A 22,730-nucleotide genomic window follows, 5' to 3' on the forward strand; every position below is an offset into this window, starting at 1 on the left:
CTGAGGTACCGCACATTTCACAAACTCATGGAAGGGGGCCGAATCTACCAACTGAAAAGGCAGCAGTTGAAGTGCTAGCAATTTAGCTAAGTTAGCATTCAACTGCTGGGCATGTGGATGTCGGCGCTGCAGCAGCTGGGGCAAGGAAATTTGCCTGGTACAATCTGACGTTGGTGTACCAATAGTAGATTGCCCACAAATACTTGGCTGTGACACACCTAATTCTACACCTTCAGTCCTATCAGTGCAGGCTTCAGAGAGGACTGAGGGTATAGTGGGGTTGGAGATCCCAGCTGATGAGGGGCCAGGAGAGGTCCGCTTTGTTCTTTGGTGTGTGTCTTTGAGGTACGCTTGCCAACGAACTGCATGGCAGGTCGACATATGTCTGGTCAAGCATGTGGTGCCCAAGCGGGTGATGTTTTGGCCACGCGAGATACGCTTGAGACATATGTTGCAACTAGCAGCGGTGCGATCTGATGCACTCGTCTCAAAAAAGGCCCACATCAAAGAACTTTTGAAATAACGCTGAGAGACAGCAGCGCCCTGCACATGCGGAGCTCTGCGTCGTGATGTAGTCGGTGTGCTGCCCTTATGCCGGCCATTGGAGGGCATCCTGCCTCGTTGGAGATGTGCCTCCTCCTCCTCTCTCCTATCGGCCACCCACATGGAGTCAGTGACCTCATCATCCCCTCCCTCCTCATCACTGTAGAAAACCTGGCAGTATGCTGCAGCTGGGGGAACATGACTGCCAGATTGCTGTCCTTCTTTGGCCCCCCTCTCTCTGGGCTCACGTTACTGCCTTCCTCTAGCTGTGTACCATCATCAGAGCCTTCAAAACGCTGCACATCCTCCTGCAGCATGTACCCAACACTGTGGTCAAACAGTTCGGGGAACTCCTCAGGAGGACATGGTGGGGCTAGAGAAGAAATGACTGATGCCATTGAGCAGAGGGAAGAGGCCGCGTTGGCAGCTGCTTTGCCAGACAAAGTACCCTGAGCCTGGGTGAGAGAGGATGAGGAGGAGGAGGACGGCTTGGTCATCCACTCTACCAAGTCTTTGGCATGTTGCGGCTCAACACGGTCAGCTGCCGAAAAAAAGGACGAGCGTGTCCCACGGCCACGTGCTGATGAGGATGCACCATGTCCACGACCAGCACTGTTGCCTCTAGACGCAGAGCCTGCTTGCCCTCTTTTATCGGCTCGTGACTCTCTGCCTCTCCTTGTTGTCCTTCCTGACATACTAATGGCCTGCAGGGAGATGTAGCTGCACAAATACTGACAATACCTGCTGATCCCTGCCTGTAGTATTAATATGAGCAGATCCCTGCCTCTAGGAATAAATATGAGAAACACCAGCTTTACGTAGCTTTCGGTGCACACTGTGCAGAGGACACAGACAGTACACACACCATATAGCTTTAGGTGCACACTGCAGAGGACACAGACAGTACACCACGTGAAAGTACTTGCCTATGGTATTATTATGAGCAGATCCCTGCCTCTAGGAATAAATATGAGAAACGCCAGCTTTACGTAGCTTTAGGTGCACAATGTGCAGAGGACACAGACAGTACACACACCACGTAGCTTTAGGTGCACACTACAGAGGACATAGACAGTACACCACGTGAGAATACTGCAGCTAGCACAATCACCTGCCTGCCTGTCAGTATATTAGGAAGAGTGGATCTAACTAAACTCAATACAGTGTATAAATATATATACAACACCTGGGATGCATATATATCCTCTACACACTGTAACTCTAACTGACTAGCCTGCCTGCCTACCTGCTCTATCTAACTGAAAAAAATTACACTCTCTCTCTGTCTCTCTCTGTCCACTCTTAACCACCGCAACACACTACACAAGGCCAACTTCCAGATGGCCTTTTTTAGTGTGGGGTGTGCACTAAACCCCCTGAGCCATAATTGGCCAAAGCCACCCTGGCTTTGGCCAATTATGGCTCTCTGTTTTTTTTTCAAGCTGGGATTAGCCAAGCATGCGGGTCATAGTGCATGCTTGGCGATAGTGCATGCTTGCGATGCCGCAGTGAATTATGGGCCGTGACACGACACTCTGATTTGGCGCAAACAAATGTAAGGTACAAATGTAAGGTATGTATTTCAACGAACGGTCGGACATACGATGTTCGAGTCGAACATGAGTTCGACTCGAACACAAAGCTCATCCCTATTCCTGTGTAGTGAGTAATATAATGACTGAAGGAGGGAGATTTTTAAATACAGCTTTCACTGTATCTCCAAGGTAACAGACATTAAGGATGATCAAAATAATTTGTTTTGTGGAGCCTTGTGTGTTAAGTGTGCTTTTGCACAGCATGCCACATGTAATTGGTGGCATTTGAATATAAAAAAAAAAAAAAAACTATTCTTAGAATCTATTTTTCCTTCTCTGTGACTCTAAGGCATATGGAAGTTATCACTTGTTAAGTGACATTATTTGAAAGAAACTCTTCTTTCACATTGCCATTATCTTCTCTTAACTGGACCACTAAACTCGTCAAAGTTAATTTGATATCAATGTGATATGACAAAACAGTAGCAAAAGTTAATTTAGATCACAGTAAGAAATCATAGGATTAAATAATACTGTTCAGTCGTTTAGAAAAGTTTATTGCTACCAGATGGAAGCAAGATTCTTTCCAACACTGATTAGTTGGACACCTTTAGGGGGCCAAAGAATAATGAATTTCTATTAAATTGCTTCTAATAAGTCGCAGGTGAAAACATAGCTCTACATTAGGCTTTATTAGCTTTATAGATGCCAGTTGATATTCTCTTAAATAACAAGAATGTGTTGTGTGCTGAAATATAACAATTTAATTTGAGATGGCACGGATCAGTAAATTGTATTTTGAGCTATGTGACTGATTTTTGCCCCCATGTTGTGGTTAACCATGTGTTGCTCCACATGGGACTTTGTGCTCCTTATTAGCATAATACTTTTAATTTATTCTTTTTATTGTTACTTTTTTTTCTAGAGTTGTCTTAGAGAACATTGTAAAAATAATGAAACGTATAAACGCTTGCACATAAGAATTATGTATGGCCACTTTAAATGGCTGCTGCACATCCTGAAATGTATGTTTGTTCAGTTTGCCAAATTCGACAAAGAGTGTAATATGATATAGTTCCATCATTGTGATGTTCTACTACTTAAAGTGTTTCTAAAATCATTTTATTAGTTTTGGATAAAGTGTTGAAGAGTTAGAACCTTTTTCAGATTTTTATTGTTGTCTGTGTCCCCGCTGAGAAGATTCAACCTATTAGCCCTGGGGTCCATTGGTAAGGCAAAATCCAAGATATGGAAAAGAGGTGAAAACAGATGTAGTGTCAAACCACTCATTCATAGTAGCACAATGAAAATAATATACATACATAAAAATAGGAATACAGTGGAACCTCGGATTACAAGCATAATCCATTCCTTGTAATCCAAAACACTCGCATATGAAAGCGAGTTTCCCTATAGAAGTCAATGGAAACAAAGATAATTTGTTCCGCGTTTACTTCTATTGCATGCAATACCGCATGTGGCTCGTGGGGGGGGGGGGGGGCGTCGGAGAGCCTCGGAAATACTCAGGGACAGCTCAGCTGATCTCGGAAAGGCTCGGAAACACCCAGGAATGGAGTATTTACGAGTGTTTCCAAGTATTTCCGAACGGCTCTGAGTGTCACCGGCGCCCCGTACCTCTGGTCAAATGCAGTACCGTACACCGCATTAGCTACGTTAGTTTTGCAAGACAACACTCGCAAACCGAGTCAGGATTTAAAAAAAATTGCTCGTCTTTCAAAACGCGCGTTACTCGTAAACCAAGGTTCCACTGTATTTAAAAAATATTATCCATATTCCAAAAAAATGTCATACCAAAAATCAAAAGTCCATTGTAAATAACTAGTGCAAATCTCCATACAAAAACTTAAACTTAAAGCGGAGCTCAACCCTAAAAATAAATGCTGTTTTATACATACCAGAAGTGCCCTTTGCTAGGCGGATCGTCCTAATCTACTACTTCTGTCTTCTTTCTTCTCCTCCTCACGCTGCCTCCTGGGGAATGGGGGAGCGGTGTCTTCTGGGACCTTGTGTGTGTCCCAGGAGACATCGCCCATTCACGCAGCGCCCAGGGGCAACTGTCTAATACTGGCTTTCCCTTCAGCTACGGAAGGTTTTCCCCCTTCGTGACCAGGCCATTTTTTTGCGATACGACACTGCATTACTTTAACTGACAATTGTGTGAGCGTGCAATGATGTACCCAAAAAAAATGTTTGTCCCTTTTTTCCCAAAAATACAGCTTTCTTTTGGTTGTATTTGATCACCTCTGCGGTTTTTATTTTCTTGTGCTATATACAAAAAAAGACTGTCAATTTTTTTTTACTAGTAATGATCAGCAACTTATAGTGGGACTGCGATATTGCAGTGGACAAATCGGACACCTAACTGACACTTTTTGGCGACCAGTGACACTATTACAGTGATCAGTGCTAAAAATTATGCACTGTTATGCCCTGTACACACAATCGGATATCTGATGGAATCTAATCCGATGGATTTTTTCGTCGGATATCCGATGAAGCTGACTTTCATCAGTCTTGCCTACACACCACCAGTCAAAAATCCGACCGTGTCCAAACGCAGTGATGTAAAACACTACGACGTGCTGAGAACAATTAAGTTCAATGCTTCCAAGCATGCGTCGACTTGATTCTGAGTATGCGTGGATTTTTGACCGATAGACTTCCACACAGACGATCGTTTTTTTTTCTATCGTTTTTTTATCCATAGGAACATTTTAAAACATGTTCTATTTTTTTTCACCGATGGAAAACAAACCGATGGGGACCACACACGATCGGTTTGTCCAATGAAAGCGGTCCATTGGTCCGTTTTCATCAGACAAACTGATCGTGTGTACAGGGCTTGAGTGTACTAATGACACTGGCAGGGAAGTTGTTAACATCAAGGGCGATCACAGGGATAAATATGTTCCCTGGGAGTGCTTACTAACTGTGGTGGGGGGGGGGAAGGATGCTTTCACTGGGGGAATGTAAAGATTCCTGTGTTCCTGGATCAGCACATTTCACTTTCACAGAACGGCAATCTGCTTTGTTTACATAGGCAGACCACCGTTCTTAGATTGTCCCCCGCTGTGTCCAATCACAGCCAGAGTGGTTCGCCGGCAGTGCGCCCCAGACCCAGAAGTGTCAGATCATGTACCAGGTATGTGATCTGGCGCAGAGCGGCCCTGCCGCAGTATATATAAGTGGTTAATTTGAAGATGTTTTCTCTCAATTTCTGTTGTGTGTTGGCTTCTGAAGAGACATCAGTTGGCAGTTTCTCTTCATCACATCGGTGTTCAGAGGTGCGAGCTGCAGGACAGAGTGTTAACTCTCTACTTTGCAGGGATATTATTTAGTTAAATTGGCTCCATTATTATTTTGACAGAGTCAACTTAACGCACTAATAACCTTATTTACATCAAGCTGATCTTTCAGGCCCCTTTCAGACCTTTGCTTTGCAGTATCACCACCCCTTAATGCAACACAGTTTGTGTGTTGCATTTTGGTACCATTCACTAAAGCTGGTCATAGATGGAGCGATTTTTCTTTCCTGCAAGCCACTAGCAGATGAGGGAATCCCTCCTGCTTATGACTAAGCATTAGTTGTTAATGCGAAACGCGTCAGCTGTCTATCCCACTGTATGCTGTTGTGTGCTGTGCATTTTTTCCTTTTTACAATAAAGAGCACGTCTTTTTTCAACAAGACTTTTTGGAGTGCGGCTGTCCATCCATTCTCCCACCTGCCTCCTGCGGAGCCGTTGTGTTTTCTCGTCAGGGGGAGCCATCCCTGCTGGGAGAACACGGTTTACTGCCAGTGGCTATAACAGCCGCTAGCAATAATTGCATGTAAAATCCAACAGGCAGCCCATACAAAGTTTGAATCTCAGCCAGTCCCTGCTGAACCACCTGAGATTTGAACCATCTATGGCTGGCTTTAGTCATGTATGTTTTTTTAAATTTTGATGTGCAATGACAGCCCCTAATAAAATACTGGGCTGCCTTAGCCCAGCACAAATTAATGTGTATTTTATAATGCATCTTAATGGACTGTATAGGTCTGAAGGTGGCGTTACACATACAGTATCTCACAAAGGTTTGTATACTCCTCACATTTCTATATATATATATTTTTTTTTATCTTTTTATGCGACAACACTGAAGAAATTACACTTTGCTACAATGTAAAGTAGTGAGTGTACAGCTTGTATAACAGTGGATGTCCCCTCGAAATAACTCAACACACAGCCATTAATATCTAAACCGCTGGCAACAAAAGTGAGTACACCCCTAAGTGAAAATGTCAAAATTTGGCCCAAAGTTTCAATATTTTGTGTGACCACCATTATTTTCCAGCACTCTTGGGCATGAAGTTCACCAGAGCTTCACAGGTTGCCAATGGAGTCCTCATCCACTCCTCCATGACAACATCACGGAGATGCTGGATGTTAGAGACCTTGCGCTCCTCCACTTTCCGTTTCAGGATGCCCCACAGATCCTCAATAGGGTTTAGGTCTGGAGACATGCTTGGCCAGTCCATCACCTTTACCTTCAGCTTCTTTAGCAAGACAGTGGTCATCTTGGAGGTGTGTTTGGGGTCATTATCATGTTGAAATATTGCCCTGCGGCCCAGTCTCTGAAGGGGGGGGATCATGCTCTGCTTCAGTGTGTCACAGTACATGTTGACAATCTTGGTTCCCTTAATAAACTGTAGCTCCCCAGTGCTGCCAGCACTCATGCAGCCCCAGACCATGGCACTCCCACCACCATATTTGACTGTAGGAAAGACACACTTGTCTTTGTACTCCTCACCTGGTTGCCACCACACACGCTTGACACCATCTGAACCAAATAAGATTATCTTGGTCTCATCAGACCACAGCACAAGGTTCCAGTAATCCATATCCTTAGTCTGCTTGTCTTCAGCAAACTGTTTTAAGGCTTTCTTGTGCATCATCTTCATCATTTTACACTTTTAGCTAGATTCAGAGAGAGTTAGGCTGGCGTATCAGTAGATACGCCGACCTAACTCGGAATCTGCGTCGTCCTAAGTTTAAGTGTATTCTCAAACTGAGATACACTTAAACCTAGCTAAGATACGACAGCCTGCGCCGTCGTATCTTAGGGTGCAATATTTAGGCTGGCCGCTAGGTGGCGCTTCGGTTGAGTTCGGCGTAGAATATGTAAATGACTAGATACACCTATTCATGAACGTACGTGCGCCTGTCGCAGTAAAGATACGCCGTTTACGTAAGGCGTTTTCAGGCGTAAAGTTATTCCATCAAATAGCTGGACTAGTCAATGTTAAGTATGGCCGTCGTTCCCGCGTCGAAATTTGAAAATTTTACGTTGTTTGCGTAAGTCGTCCGTGAATAGGGCTGGACATAATTTACGTTCACGTCGGAACCAATACGTCCTTGCAGCGTACTTTGGCGCAATGCACACTGGGATATGTACACGGACGGCGCATGCGCCGTTCGTAAAAAACGTCAATCACGTCAGGTCACCCCCGATTAACATAAAACACGCCCCCTCATCCTAATTTGAATTAGGCACGCTTACGCCGGCCCTATTTACGCTACGCCGCCGTAAGTTAGGAGGCAAGTACTTTGTGAATACAGTACTTGCCTCTCTGACTTAAGGCGGCGTAGCATAAATACGATACGCTACGCCGCCTTAAAGTTGCGCGCCCCTACCTGAATCTAGCTATTTATCTCTAGAAGAGGCTTCCTTCTGGGATGACAGTCATGCAGACCAATTTGATACAGTGTGCAGCGTATGGTCTGAGCACTGACAGGCTGACCCCCCCCCGCCCACCCCTTCAACCTCTGCAGCAATGCTGGAAGCACTCATATGTCTATTTCCCAAAGACAACCTCTGCATATGATGCTAAGCACGTGCACTCAACTTTTTTGGTCGACCATGATAAGGCCTGTTCTGAGTGGAACTTGTCCTGTTAAACTGCTATATAGTCTTGGCCACCATGCTGCAGCTCAGTTTCAGGGTCTTGGCAAACTTAATATAGCCTAGGCCATCTTTATGTCGAGCAACAATTCTTAGATCCTCAGAGAGTTCTTTACCATGAGTTGCCATATTGAACTGCCAGTGATCAGTATGAGAGAGTGAGAGCTTGTAACACCAACGAGTGACATGACACCAGGAAGGGAAAAGCGTTAATGGCTAATTGGGACCAATTTGGACAATTTCACTTAGGGGGTGTACTCACTTTTGTTGCCAGCGGTTTAGACATGGCTGTGTGTTGAGTTATTTTGAGGGGACAGCAAATTTACACTGTTATACAAGCTGTACACCCAATACTTTGCATTGTAACAAAGTGTAATTTCTTCAGTGTAGTCACATGAAAAGATATAATAAAATATTTACAAAAATGTAAGGAGTGTACTCACTTTTGTGAGCTACTGTATATTTAAAATTTTAGAGAATATGCTCTGCTTCCACTCGTTGGTTTGTCCAAAAAATAGTCATGGTTGCCAAGTTACTCTTGACTTCTAAATTGAAAGCTCTTATCATATTTTTATATGCCCAAACACCAAATACATTTAATTGTGTTTTATGAAAAATTAGATACTGTACTGTACAAACTGACATGCTGTAGATATTTAGCCCAAGCTAATTTACTGTTATGGCAATTTAGGCTTTTAACTTTTACTGATACATATCTTTTTAACAAACTGTTTCTAAGATACTTTCTTTTCACAGACTACTGTATGCCCATAGTAAGCTAAATATTTAGCATAAGAATTGTTTTTATTACCTATGATGTTTTCAAGAGTCAAAACAGCAGATTAAATTTATATGATGGATTATTATTGATATCATATGATGGATTATTATATTAACTATCTGTTCTTATGAGTATGCAGTATAACATCCTGCATTTGAATGTTTGCTTTTGGGCCTTTCAATTTGTCTTTATCTAGTAAAACATTTGAAGACAAAAGCTTGTAATGCATGATTTATCCCGATGAACGGTCATTAACAGATACCAAATTTAGCACTAAAAGTGTAAACTATTTGTTTTTTTTTAAGTGACAGTTTTTCACGATGATTAACACACCAGTTTTTATTTTAACCTCTTCATGCCTAGCGCACGCAAATATGCGGCCTCTCTGTGGCTGGGCTTTGGTGCGAGCGGCTTCATATTTGTGTGGGAATAATGCGGATAGAGCTGTGCCAAGAGCATGTGCCCTGCACTCTCCCGGAACAGTTAAAGGGGTTGTAAAGGTACATGTTTTTTTCACCTTAATGCATTCTATGCATTAAGGTGAAAAAACCTCCGAGCATTAGAATCCCCCCACCCCCGGAGCCCCCGTTTACTTACCTGACCCCTTTGAAAGTTCTGCGCTGTGAAAGTGCTGGCTTCTTGGTCGGCTTCTCGGCTCATTCATTGGTTGACTTAAAGCAGCACAGCCATTGCCTCACGCTGCTGTCAATCATATCCAATGACGCGGCGCGCTAGAGGGCAGGGGCGAGTGATACAGTGAGCAGCTATAGCCGCCGGCTGTATCACGGGAGCGCGCCCGCAACAACTTACCACCATGCGCGAGAGCTCACATGAAGATGGAAAGTTCTTGAGCCAGGTTCGGGGCCACTCTGTGCAAAACAAGCTTCACAGTGGAGGTAAGTATAACATGTTAGTTATTTAAAAAAAATAAGAATTTCTCTTTAGTGTTCCTTTAATGGCCGCTAACTGAAAGCACCCGTTTGCTGCTTGCGATCAGGAGCTTTCCAATCATGTGACCGCCATGTGAGCTAATCACATAACTATAAGCCCTGCACTGCCTACCGGCATTCTAAAGCCCTTGAAGGGCTAGCAGGCGCCGGCTCTAAGGGTTTAAATCCGTCAGTAACACAGTTTTATTGCCTGTTGGTCCTGCCGGTAGATCATTTTTTTTATACTTTAGTGTATTAAATGCTAGCAGAAAGTCTTTTATTGCAGAAGAGGCTCTGTTGGGTCTATTTATCACCCAAGAGTCACACAAACTACCTATAATTCCCAAATTTCCATAGAAGATTCAGTTAGAAAAATTTGTGAATCTTGGATTGGAAATTTTGTAAATCTTGGGTGAAAACATTGATAAATAGTCCCCTATATGTCTCTTCTGCAACAAATACTTCTTCCCTAGCAAGTTTCTATAGAATGTACACTGAGTAGAACATGCACAACTCTGTGCGCAATCTCAGCATGCCTTGGGTGTATTGCCTCCCATGTACATACATACTGTAGACACCATGGGCTGGCCAATCAGGACAGCCGAAGATGCTGATCCTGAAAGAAGACCAAGCGAAGATGTCAGTGGGGACAAGAGAGCTTGCAGACATCTAATGGCTAAAGGAAACTTTAGTTCTACTTTAAGTAAGAGACAAACAAGTTAAAACCCAACTCCATCAAACACTTTTTTAGCAGCTACAAAAAATTTTGGAAGAAGTTTTAAACCGCATGATTAAATTCTGACCATTGTAAGCACCTGTAATTGTTCCAGAATATGGTTTGTCTCGACCCTCTATCTGCTACTTTTGCTGTGCAGCTGTAGATCTTGGTCTGTTAAAGAAAGTAAAAAAGCAAAGGCTTGGTTTAAAAAGGACGTTTAACTCAAAATCTGTGTTTTATGGTCTGTAACCTTTGCCTTATGTGCTTCTTAAAACAGGCAGCTCCAAAAGCATCCAACAGCAGAAAGAGGAATCTATTGACCTACGAGATATATTTTCCGTGAAGCTGAAACGCCGCCGTGCAGCAGGACAGGATAAAGGTGGCACCTTGTTGGGAATCACACTATTTTTGTGCATCAGAAAGGGACACAAACTGAAAGATGACTCCATTAGCCTTCACAACTTAAGTGAAGACTTTTGTAACATATGGTACCGACAATTAAAGGAAATATTGAATGGTAAGTTACTTTTAATTATTATTTTTTTTTTTATAGCTGTCAATCATGCTAAACAACATTTATGGATTGCCAAGAGGAAAGGAGGCAATGTACGCAAATAACTGAAAGGTTAATGTAATCTTTACTCATTTTGAATGTAAGGCTTTATATATTATGTTTTTAAAGCATCAAAAGACATTTAAAGTGGGAAAAAAGGCTATCTGTATACACCTTCTAATGATCCAATATCACAGCAATATTAGATCTTTATAGTTCGAATTCTAAGACTATTTTTTCCTACCCTTTCTCCTCCTAAAAAGTCCTCCTGTCATGTGACCACAAAGCCCTTGGATTTAGTTATGCAGGGCAGCTATTTAGTGTGTCCACTGCCTAGGATTCTCATCTCCAGAAGTAACACGGTCGTTTTTTGTGATGAAAAAAAACGACGTTTTAACAAACGTCATTTAAAATGATCGTGTGTTGGCAAAACATTGTTTTATGTCTTCAAAAAAACAACAATTTTTTTTTTCCCGAACATGCTTGAATTTTTTGTGTCGTTTTTCAAAACGTTTTTTTTTCATCACAAAAAACGACCGTCTGTACGCGGCATAAGTCAAAGGCAAGTCAAGGAGGATAGGAAAAGCTGCAGCACATTGCTGTTGGTGGTTCTTAGGGTGAAAGATGTAACACATTCCCACTCCTGCAGCTGCTCCCCAATCCGTGCCCTCTCTGTGAAAGCAGGAGGGGATCTTCTCCCCGTACCTGCTTTCACTATTTGAAAACACTGTGGCCATGTGGGGCTCCATCCACACGGCCACATCATTCATTCACAGAGTTCTGTGAATTAATGAACTACAGGTGCCAATATCCTTTGCGGCTGTTGGCTTGTAGTTCTCATTGAATTACCAATTACTGGAATCCTTGTAAAGCAGTTCCGACAGGCGTAACAGACTTAGATCCGACAGGCGTAACAGACTTACGCCTGTCGGATCTAATAGAAATCTATGTGTAACTGATTCTAAGAATCAGGCGCATAGATACGACCGCCCAGACTCAGAGATACGACGGCGTATCTGGAGATACGCCGTCGTATCTCTTTTGAGAATCTGGCCCTTTATTTTTATACTGCTCCCACCATATAAATAGCGATTGCCACTCCCCTGATGATGTTTGTGTAACGAAACGCGTTTGGTGGAGCTTGGTCACATGAGATCACCATGCACAGGAGTTGGGCATTTTGTTGGTTGGAAACATTCTCATTGTTCTATGGAGTGAAATGAGATTTTTTGCTTATATTGCTTGTAAGTACTTTGGTGGCTTTTAATAAATGTTGTTACCAGTAATACTGCACAATGGAGTGTTTTTTGCCTATCCCTAAACCCTGGATGATCTGAGGCCTCCCCCCACCCCCTGGCGGAGAGTTCTATGATAAGAAAATTACAGAAATCAGAAGGTTTGGTGGATATGTCGGTTCAGAGCTGAATGTGATCAAGCGTTTTTGACTACTTTATGTCAAGTGGTCCATCACATGGGGGAAGGGTCAGTAAATGCTTTACTATTGGTGGAGGACATCTTACAGCTCCTTTCTGTGTGGAATCGCACTCCTTGGATCTTCAACCCTGAACTTTTAAATGATGTATTGATATGACCTCTATGTTTAATGTGAAAGCGTTGCACTTATATTTTACTTTTTAGTTATTTTGGTACCAGGAAACTGTGCTTGCTACTTTTTCCTGTGCTTTAGTACATTGCGAACGCAGGTGTAGTGTTTTATATTTAATAGTTTTTTGATTCTTCCTGTCTTTGTTTTATTGCCTGCCTGTACAATGTATGGATGCAATGCTTTCCAGGCTCCTACAAAAAAAAATGTTAATGCAATTTTTTTTTATACCTGCAAAAAAATGTGGATTTATTATCATTATGTTTTTTTTTTTTTTTTTTAACCACTTCCTTACTGGGCACGTAAACCCCCTTCCTGCCCAGAGGACTTTTTGCGATTCGGCACTGCGTCGCTTTAACTGACAATTGCGCGGTCGTGCGACGTGTCTCCCAAACAAAATTGACGTCCTTTTTTCCCCACAAATAGAGCTTTCTTTTGGTGGTATTTGATCACCTCTGCGGTTTTTATTTTTTGCGCTATAAACAAAAATAGAGCGAAATTTTTTTTTTTTTTTTTTTATCCTCAGTCTAGGCCGATACGTATTCTACATATTTTTAGTAAAAAAAAAAAAATATATCTCAATAAGCGACTGGTTTGCGCAAAAGTTATAGCGCCTGCAAAATAAGGGACAGTATTATTATTTTTTATAATTTTTTTTTTACTAGTAATGGCAGCGATCTGCGATTTTTATTGTGACTGCGACATTATGGCGGACACATCAGACACTTTTGACACATTTTTGGCACCATTCACATTTATACTGCGATCAGTGCTATAAATATGCACTAATTACTGTATAAATGTGACTGGCAGGGAAGGGGTTAACACTAGGGGGTGAGGAAGGGGTTAAATGTATTCCCTATATAGTGTTCTAACTTTGGGGGGAGGGGGGTGACTGGGGGAGGTGACGATCTGTGTCTCTATGTACAAGAGACACAGATCGGTCTCCTCTATCCCTGACAGCACCGCTGTCTGTGAGAGCCGGCAATGAGAAATGATCTCATATGTAAACATATGAGATCATCTCTCATTGGCCGCACAGATCGCCTAGCAAACGGCCACTCCGATTGGCCGTTCACGGCGATCTGTGATTGGCTGTGTCCAAGGGACACGGCCAGCACAGAAGTTCCCCGCTGCGCGCTCGGGAGCGCTCGCGGGGAACGCGGAAAGGGGCGGCCGTAAAAACACGGCGCCCCAGAGAAGTAGAACCACCCTGCGGCCGTATATAGTCGAACGGCCGTCGGGAAGTGGTTAAAGTGAACTTATCCTTTAAGAAAGTACCTGTGAGCAGCCACATTCAGCTGCACAGGCACATCATTATTGGTAAAGCTCAGCAGATTACTGATTTCCTAGCTTATGCAGGCCATAGATGGTGCAAATTTCTTTCCTGCAACCACGGGTTGCAGGAAAGAAATTTGCATGATTCCCCATCAACACAGACAGTGCTGACAGGGGAATCCCGAGGGACATTCAGCCTGCCCACTCACAGTTTGAATCGAATTGTCTATGGCTGACTGCTGTTACGATAACGCCTAATATAAAAGTTTTAAGTTGTTGCACATTCTAAGCAATGGCAAATTTAGATTTTTTTGTCTACAATTCCACTTTTAAGGCCCATTTACACTGCAATGTATATTCATGCATTGCGATACAATTCCTTTCAAATGACACTCCAATACACCTGCGTTTAAATGCACTAACATGCGTTGTGGTGATCTGCATTGCAAATGAATCGTGCATATCTAATATTTAGTTGCTTTGGTGCATTTCTACATCACTTATTTAAACGTATGTCAAAGCTTAATTGAACAAGTTGAAGTTAGAAGCTGATTGGCTACTATGCAGAGCTGCAGCAGATTTTGCACTCTCCAGTTATAATAAATCAACCGCACAGTCATAACTCTAACTTTTTCTCCAGAGAATAGACAATTTGTATTGGCTACTATAGCCAAAATATTTTCTTTTCTTTCGGTTCCAAAAAATTCAGCTCCATAGTATTTAGACGCACTCCTTAGTTAACACAGGCCACTATCTGTGTGAACAGGACTGTTCAGATTTACCTAAGCAAACACATGCAGTGATCCTTCTAGAGCAATTTATCTTTTCACATCTGTCATGCTTTCCTGGGTTGACAGTATGCCTTTGAAACACAAGGTGCATTATTTGTTGAGTGAGTTGGCGTTAATCAGGAAAAGTGTTTCCTTATTGTGACGTCCTCCTCTTCTACTTTAGAGATTCAGATGACCGCTGTTACAAATATTTTTACCCCGGTTAAAACTGGGGCTATACCTTAATTAAAGCTGAACTCCATCTTTTGTTAGATTTACTATGTCCCTCACTAACATGTGAGTCTGCTGGAGATGTGGTATAAACTCTACATTCAGCATACATCACTGTGCTCCAGGAAAATACAAAACAGCATTTTAGCTTGCACATGATTGGATGATAAAATCTGCAGGGTTTCCCCTCATTTCAGATCTACCCCTCAGATTTACAGCGACTGCACTTCTAAGTGCACTTGTAGTGCAAAGTGGATTTGCCTTTTCGTGAATAACCCCCAATGTGTGTTATTAGCATAAGGTTAGGGAGTTGGAACAGTGAAAACGAATAGATTTTGGGTAACCTCTCACTTCTAGTTCCAAGGGACTTGCGTCACCCTTAGGTAGAGTAAAGTTAGCTATACAGTAGATGGTTGGAAATTTGTCCGCTTCAGCAGGTACCAGCCAAATTGTGTATGGCTGTCCTCGTAAAACAGAAGTCAGAATAGAATGCCCCGGCGGGTATGATTCCTCTATCTTGCTTTTGTGAACAGAGGAATTTGTTCACAGAATGCACAAAGGTAAAAAAAACTTACACTAGTTGTTTCCCCCACCCAAAATACTTACCTGTATCGATCCAGTACTATTCTCACCTGCATTTGCGCTGGTTCTCTCTCTCCCCTCTCTGGAGAAGCCAAGAGCATTGACAGGGGATCTTAAAAGAAAAGGTTACTGCAATACCATGTTTGTTATTTTAAAAAATGATATATATGCCTCTACAACCACTTTAATGTTGTTAAAGGTAAAAAAAAAAATCCTTAAATAACTTCCTTTACCTTAGTGCAGCCGTCCTTCACTTCGATTTTGCTTTTAAATGTCCTTATTTCTTCTGAGAAATCCTCACTTCCTGTTCTTCTGTCTGTAACTCCACACAGTAATGCAAGGCTTTCTCCCTGGTGTGGAGTGTCGTGCTCGCCCCCTCCCTTGAGGGGGGAGGGGGCGAGCAGGAGTGTCAGAACGCCCACCAACACATGGCTCCTTTCTAGATATAATTAACTAATTAATGATGGAATTAAAAGGGGGATAGCCAAAAAGACCATGTGATGGAAGTACTTACAGAGCAGCCCTTAAGTTAAGTCTAGGTCCGGCAGCAGGTTTATAATTGATCCGGATAAGGCTGTCACACCCGGGGTTGAGGCAGGGTAAAAATCCGTCTCCTCATGGACCAGAGGGGCAATAGGCCAAGGGCAGAGATGGCAGCCCAAACATCTAGGTGAATCATGATGTGTATGTTACAACCAAAATCGAAAGGAAAAGAATGGGAATGTCACAGTGAGAGACCACTGGGTACATAATTGGTGTATGTGTACAAACTGAAAAAAAGTGACAAAAATAAAAATAAAATGCAGAAAATGAATATGTTGGGAGTGTAGATATACAGTATATTGTAATTCATTATTGTTTATTCATTTCTAGTTATTCCCTATCCATCATTAGAGACCATGATTGACCTAGATGTTTGGGCTGCCATCTCTGCACTTGGCCTATTGCCCCTCTGGTCCATGAGGAGATGGATTTTTACCCTGCCTCAACCCCGGGTGAGACAACCTTATCCGGATCAATTATAAACCTGCTGCCGGACCTGGACTTGAATTACGGGCTGCTCTGTAAATACTTCCATCACATGAGGTATGGGCAGACAGCCTGTGTTTTTTTTTTCTGTGCGATCACTGCCAGCGGCTAAAACTGCCAGGAGTGATCATTGTATTCTGACGGCTGGGAAACCCCCTGCTATACAGTTGCACAGTGGAAGGGATTCCCCTATTAACAATGACTGTGTTGATTGAGTAGTTGAGCAATTTTCTTACCTTCAACCTTGTATAATGTAGGGCTTGCTTTAGGTGACTAAAGAGGGTTTTCTTCTCCTTTTTCTCTTTTTTTTATGTCAATGGGTTGGAAGGGGCTTGGGGGCACATTTGCTGAGAGATGATAGGCTTTCGTAGTTGTGGTGAGAAGAGGCTTAAAAAAACACATTACCGTAAGCAGATGTTTTTATTTTAGATATCATTTTCATATGATCATGTATTCATCACCAGAGACATGCCAGTGGTTGTGTTTCTTTTCAGGTGGTGTATGCTCCAAATCAGATTTCATAAAGCTTTAATTGACGTTGGGAACCTTGAACTGTACAATAACAGGCTTATGAGCGATGATAGTCTACGCACAAAACGAATGCCCTTGTGGATCGCTCTATAAGAAATAAAATGCCTTTTGTTTCTGTGGCTAGATAAGCTTCATTGTTCCTAAGCTACTGAGCTGCTGTTGAATCGTAATCCCAAGGGCCTAATTTTGAGCTTGGGCAGGGAGACCAATATTACTTCTTATTGCTGCTCATTAGTGCTTACTAGGATTTTCCTGGTTTGGAGGGAGATTCCAGGCCTGCATTTACCCATGCTCTGGGTTACCCTGTAAGCTGCAGTGCAGCCTGTTGTGCTTGGGCAGGACTGGTGGCAAATGAAAGGAATTGGAAATGAAAGTCGCAGACTCATGCCGCGTACACACGATCAGTCCATCCGATGAGAACGGACCGATGGACCGTTTTCATCGGTTAACCGATGAAGCTGACTGATGGTCCATCGCGCCTACACACCATCGGTTAAATAACCGATCGTGTCAGAACGCAGTGACGTAAAACACAACCACGTGCTGAAAAAAATGAAGTTCAATGCTTCCAAGCATGCGTCGACTTGATTCTGAGCATGCGTGGATTTTTAACCGATGGTTGTGCCTACTAACGATCGTTTTTTTCCCATCGGTTAGGAATCCATCGGTTAAATTTAAAGCAAGTTAACCGATGGTTAAATAACCTATGGGGCCCACACACAATCGGTTTTAACCGATGAAAACGGGTCCATCAGTCCGTTGTCCTCTGTTTAACCTATCGTGTGTACGAGGCCTCAGAGACCTAATCTCACACAATAAAAATAGTGATAGTACTTTGTTCTGTCCCACAAAATGTCAAACACACTGGGATTCCTTCTTCCCTGCAGTATCCAGATACAAACAGGCGGCACCTCTGCTGTTTTGAATTTTCTTTATTTATAAAGCTTTATTGTAAGTAGCGCAAACTCACAAAGCCAAAATGTATTGCGTCACCAAAAGCCAGGCCCTCTAATGCCGCGTACACACGATCGTTATTCATGTCATGGAAAAAACAACGTGTTTCTCGACGTGATTCCTCTCAAGCCTGCCTTGCATACACACGATCGTGATAAAAAATGCTTGAGCAAAGCGTGGTGATGTTCAACACGTACAACGGCACTATACAGGGGAAATTCCCATCTAATGGCACCACCCTTTGGGCTGATTATGCAAATTTCCCTTCTCATAACTTGCTTCTGAGCATGCACGTTTTTTTCCCCGCTGTAAAAGCCTACACACGACCGTTTTTCACGACCGTTTTTCACGGCCAGAAAAACGACGACGTGAAAAATGACGATGTGAAAATTTCCGAGTGTCTCCAGTGCCCCCGCACCTCTGGCCACATGCGGTACTGCATAGAGAAGCAATGGCTATAGAACGGATTATCTGAGTTTCCATTATTTTCTATGGGGAAACTTGCTTTGATATACGAGTGCTTTGGATTACAAGCATTCTTCTGGAATGAATTATCCAATAATAATCCAAGGTATTACTGTACACAATTCAGGTCTGTTATGCAAAGTTGGACTGCACAGTAGAAAAACAACACACCTCACTAAAACAAATCTTTTTAATGCAAAATATTAAAACCAAGAAGTTTAAATATTTCTTTAAATATTTCTGCACAAGGAAAAAGGGGAAGAGGAAGAAATAGGGAAAAGGCCAAGGAGGGGAGAGGGAAGAGAAAAGGTGGGTGTCTCATTATCTGATCTACAGTATATCCAAACTATTACTTATAATAATGATTAACATTCCATTCAAAGTTCAAACCATGGAGTGTAATGCCCTGTACACGCGATCGGAAATTCCGTCAGCAAAAGTCTGATGTGAGCTGAAATTCCGACCGTGTGTAGGCTCCATCGGACTTTTGCTGTTGGAATTTCCGCCAACAAAAGATTGAGAGCTGGTTCTCAAATTTCCAGACGGTAAAAATTCCTATAGGATAATCCGATCGTCTGTAGCAATTCCGACGCGCAAAATTCCGAAGCATGCTCGGAAACAATTTGACGCATGCCCGGAAGCATTGAACTTAATTTTCTCGGCTCATCGTAGTGTTGTAGGTCACCGCGTTCTTGATGGATGAAACTTCAGAGAACTTTTGTGTGACAGTGTGTATGCAAGCCAAGCTTGAGCGGAATTACGTCGGAAAAACCATCCAAGGTTTTTCAGACGGAAAATTTGATTGTGTGTACGTGGCATAAGAGTTCCAGAAAGCTTGTTTCCTACTGAGGATAGAGAACCGATCACCTGCACTAATAGGATTATCTTCTCTGTCCATAATCTGTAGGGATTCGGTGCTAGAATTATGTATTTGCACAAAATGATTTGCTACATTTTGTGTTCTATCCAGATTGACCATCCTTAAAATTATCTCTTCAGCGATTGATGAGTCTTCTTTCATACTTATGTTGGGCTACACATTTTATAGCAGCACAGATTATCTGGTCAAAACAAAAAAGCATGTGCAGTACATATCTGCAATACAGCCACCATGTTTTGCCCAGTTGTCCCTACTAAACGACAGCTGGCAGCCCAACAGGTATTTCGATGTACTTGTTTTTAAAAAAGAATTTTATAAAGTGCACAGTTTACCGCATATGTGCTCTGTCCACAAACCGAGATACAGAGCGAGAGACAGCCAGCAGATTACATTAACCCTGACTCTGGCACTCCAACAATGTTACAAGAACTCAAATGTTTACCCACTGGGAATACAGAAGTATATATATATATATATATATATATATATATATATATATATATATACATATACACACACACAGTATCTCACAAAAGTGAGTACACCCCTCACATTTTTGTAAATATTTTATTATATTTTTTCATCTGAAAATACTGAAGAAATGACACTTTGCTACAATGTAAAGTAGTGAATGTACAGCTTGTATAACCGTGTAAATTAGCTGTCCCCTCAAAATAACGCAACGCACAGGCATTAATGTCGAAACCGCTGGCAACAAAAGTGAGCACACCCCTAAGTGAAAGTTTCCAAATTGGGCCCTATTAGGCATTTTCTCTCCCCGGTGTCATTTGACTAGCTAGTGTTACAAGATCGCTGGTGTGAATGGGGAGAAGGTATATTAAAATTGGTCTAATCGCTCTCACTATCTCATACTGGTCACTGGAAGTTCAACATGGCACCTCCATGGCAAAGGACTCTCTGAGGATCTGAAAAAAAAATGTTTTTGCTCTACATAAAGTTGGCCTAGGCTATAAGAAGATTGCCAAGAACCTGATGCTGAGCTGCAGCACAGTGGGCAAGTCCATACAGCGGTTTAACAGGACAAGTTCCACTCAAAACAGGCCTCGCCATGGTCCACCAAAGAAGTTGACTGCATGTGCTCAGCGTCATATCCAGAGATTGTCTTTGGGAAATAGACACATGAGTGCTGCCAACATTGCTGCAGAGGTTGAAGGGTGGGGTGTGTCAGCCTGTAAGTGCTGAGACCATACACCGCACACTGCATCAAATTGGTCTACATGGCTATCATCCCAGAAGGAAGCCTCTTCTAAAGATGATGCACAAGAAATCCGGCAAACAGTTTGCTGAAGACAAGCAGACTAAGGACTTGGATTACTGGAACCATGTCCTGTGGTCTAATGTGACCAAGATAAACATATTTGGTTCAGATGGTGTCAAGCGTGTGTGGCAGCAACCAGGTGAGGAGTACAAAGACAAGTTTGTCTTGCCTACAGTCAAGCATGGTGGTGGGAGTGTCATGGTCTGGGGCTGCATGAGTGCTGCTGGCACTAGGGAGTTCATTGAGGGAACCATGAATGCCAACATGTACTGTGACATACTGAAGCAGAGAATGATCCCCTCCCTTTGTAGACTGGGCCACAGGGCAGTATTCCAACATGATAACGACCCCAAACACACCTCCAAGATGACCACTGCCTTGCTAAAGAAGCTGAGGGTAAAGGTGATGTCTCCAGAGCTAAACCCAATTGAGGATCTGTGGGACATCCTCAAATGGAAGGTGGGGGAGTGCAAGGTCTCTAACATCACCAGCTCCATGATGTTGTCATGGAGGAGGGGAAGAGGACTCCAGTGGCAACCTGAGATGCTCTGGTGAACTCCATGCCCAAGAGGGTTAAGGCAGTGCTGAAAAATAATGGCAGCCACACAAAATATTGACACTTTGGGCCCAATTTGGACATTTTCAGGGGTGTACTCACTTTTGTTGCCAGAGGTTTAGACATTAATGGCTGTGTTGAGTTATTTTGAGGGGACAGCAATTTTACACTGTTATCCAAACTGTACACTCACTACTTTACATTGTAGCAAAGTGTAATTTATTCAGTGTTGTCACATGAAAAGATATAATAAAATTTACAAAAATGTGAGGGGTGTACTCACTTTTTGGAGATACTGCGTGTGTGTGTATGTATGTGTATGTGTGTGTGTGTGTGTGTGTGTGTGTGTGTGTGTGTGTGTGTGTATATATATATATATATATATATATATATATATATATATATATATATATATATATAGTGTTATGTTAAAGCTATAAGTATATTAACATTTATAAAAGAACTGTCTGTACTATACCAACAGAAGCAATCTAATTGCTTTATGCAAATGACATTGCTCTCAGCTGTACTGCCTGGCTTAAGGGCTTGCATAACCATATAGGTGAGTGCACAGCAATACGTGATAGGTGAGACCGGCTGTGTGATTAAAGTGGCTATAACTGGACAGATGTTTCATCTGTTAGGAATGATCTGTGAAACCTGCATTGAGCACTATGGATTTGATTTTGCTTTTTCTTTGGAAAGGTTTTTCCAACATTCTAGCTTAGGTTGTTTCACTGATATATTGCACTTACTATTGTTGACTCACAACTACGACAGCTCAAATAGTGTTGGAGTCTGTTGTATTTAACCACTTAAGGACCGAGCCTGTTTTTCAGATTTGGCATTTACAAGATTAAAACAGTTTTTTTTTGCTAGAAAATTACTTAAAACCCCCAAACATTATATATATTTTTTTCTAACACCCTAGAGAATAAAATGGCAGTCATTGCAATACTTTTTGTCACACCGTATTTGCGCAGCGGTCTTGCAAGCGCACTTTTTCTGAAAAAAATTCACTTTTTTGTATTAAAAAATAAGACAACAGTAAAGTTAACCCAATTTTTTTATATATTGTGAAAGATAATGTTACGCCGAGTAAAATGATACCCAACATGCACGCTTCAAAATTGCGCCCACTCGTGGAATTGCGTCAAACTTTTACCTTACTTAAAAATCTCCATAGGCGACATTTAAAAAATTCTATAGGTTGCATCTTTTGAGCTACAGAGGAGGTCTAGAATTATTGCTCTTGCTCTAAGAATCATGGTGATACCTCACTTGTGTGGTTTGAACGCCGTTTTCATATGCTGGCGCTGCTCACGTATGCCTTTCGCTTCTGCACGGGAGCTTGACGGGGCGCTTTAAATTTTTTTTGGGTTTTCTTATTTATTTTTTTCGTTTTTACACTAAAAAAATTTAAATAAAAAAAAATGGTTCACTTTTATTCCTATTACAAGGAATGTAAACATCCCTTGTAATAGAAAAAAGCATGACAGGTCCTCTTAAATATGAGGCATGGGCGGAAGTGACGTTTTGACGTCGCTTC

At 42.2% G+C, this 22,730-nt stretch overlaps 1 protein-coding gene across 1 annotated transcript in view; it reads left to right on the forward strand.

Moving 5' to 3' along the window:
* The window catches only part of CERKL (ceramide kinase like), a 165,406-nt gene that overhangs the window by 56,688 nt on the left and 85,988 nt on the right, over window positions 1-22,730 (forward strand). The window contains exon 2 of the mRNA XM_040357642.1: window positions 10,748-10,987. Coding sequence (XP_040213576.1) covers window positions 10,748-10,987 — 240 coding nt within the window. The remainder of the gene's footprint in view (window positions 1-10,747; window positions 10,988-22,730) is intronic.

Source organism: Rana temporaria, chromosome 6, assembly GCF_905171775.1.
Source record: "Rana temporaria chromosome 6, aRanTem1.1, whole genome shotgun sequence".
NCBI lineage: Eukaryota > Metazoa > Chordata > Amphibia > Anura > Ranidae > Rana > Rana temporaria.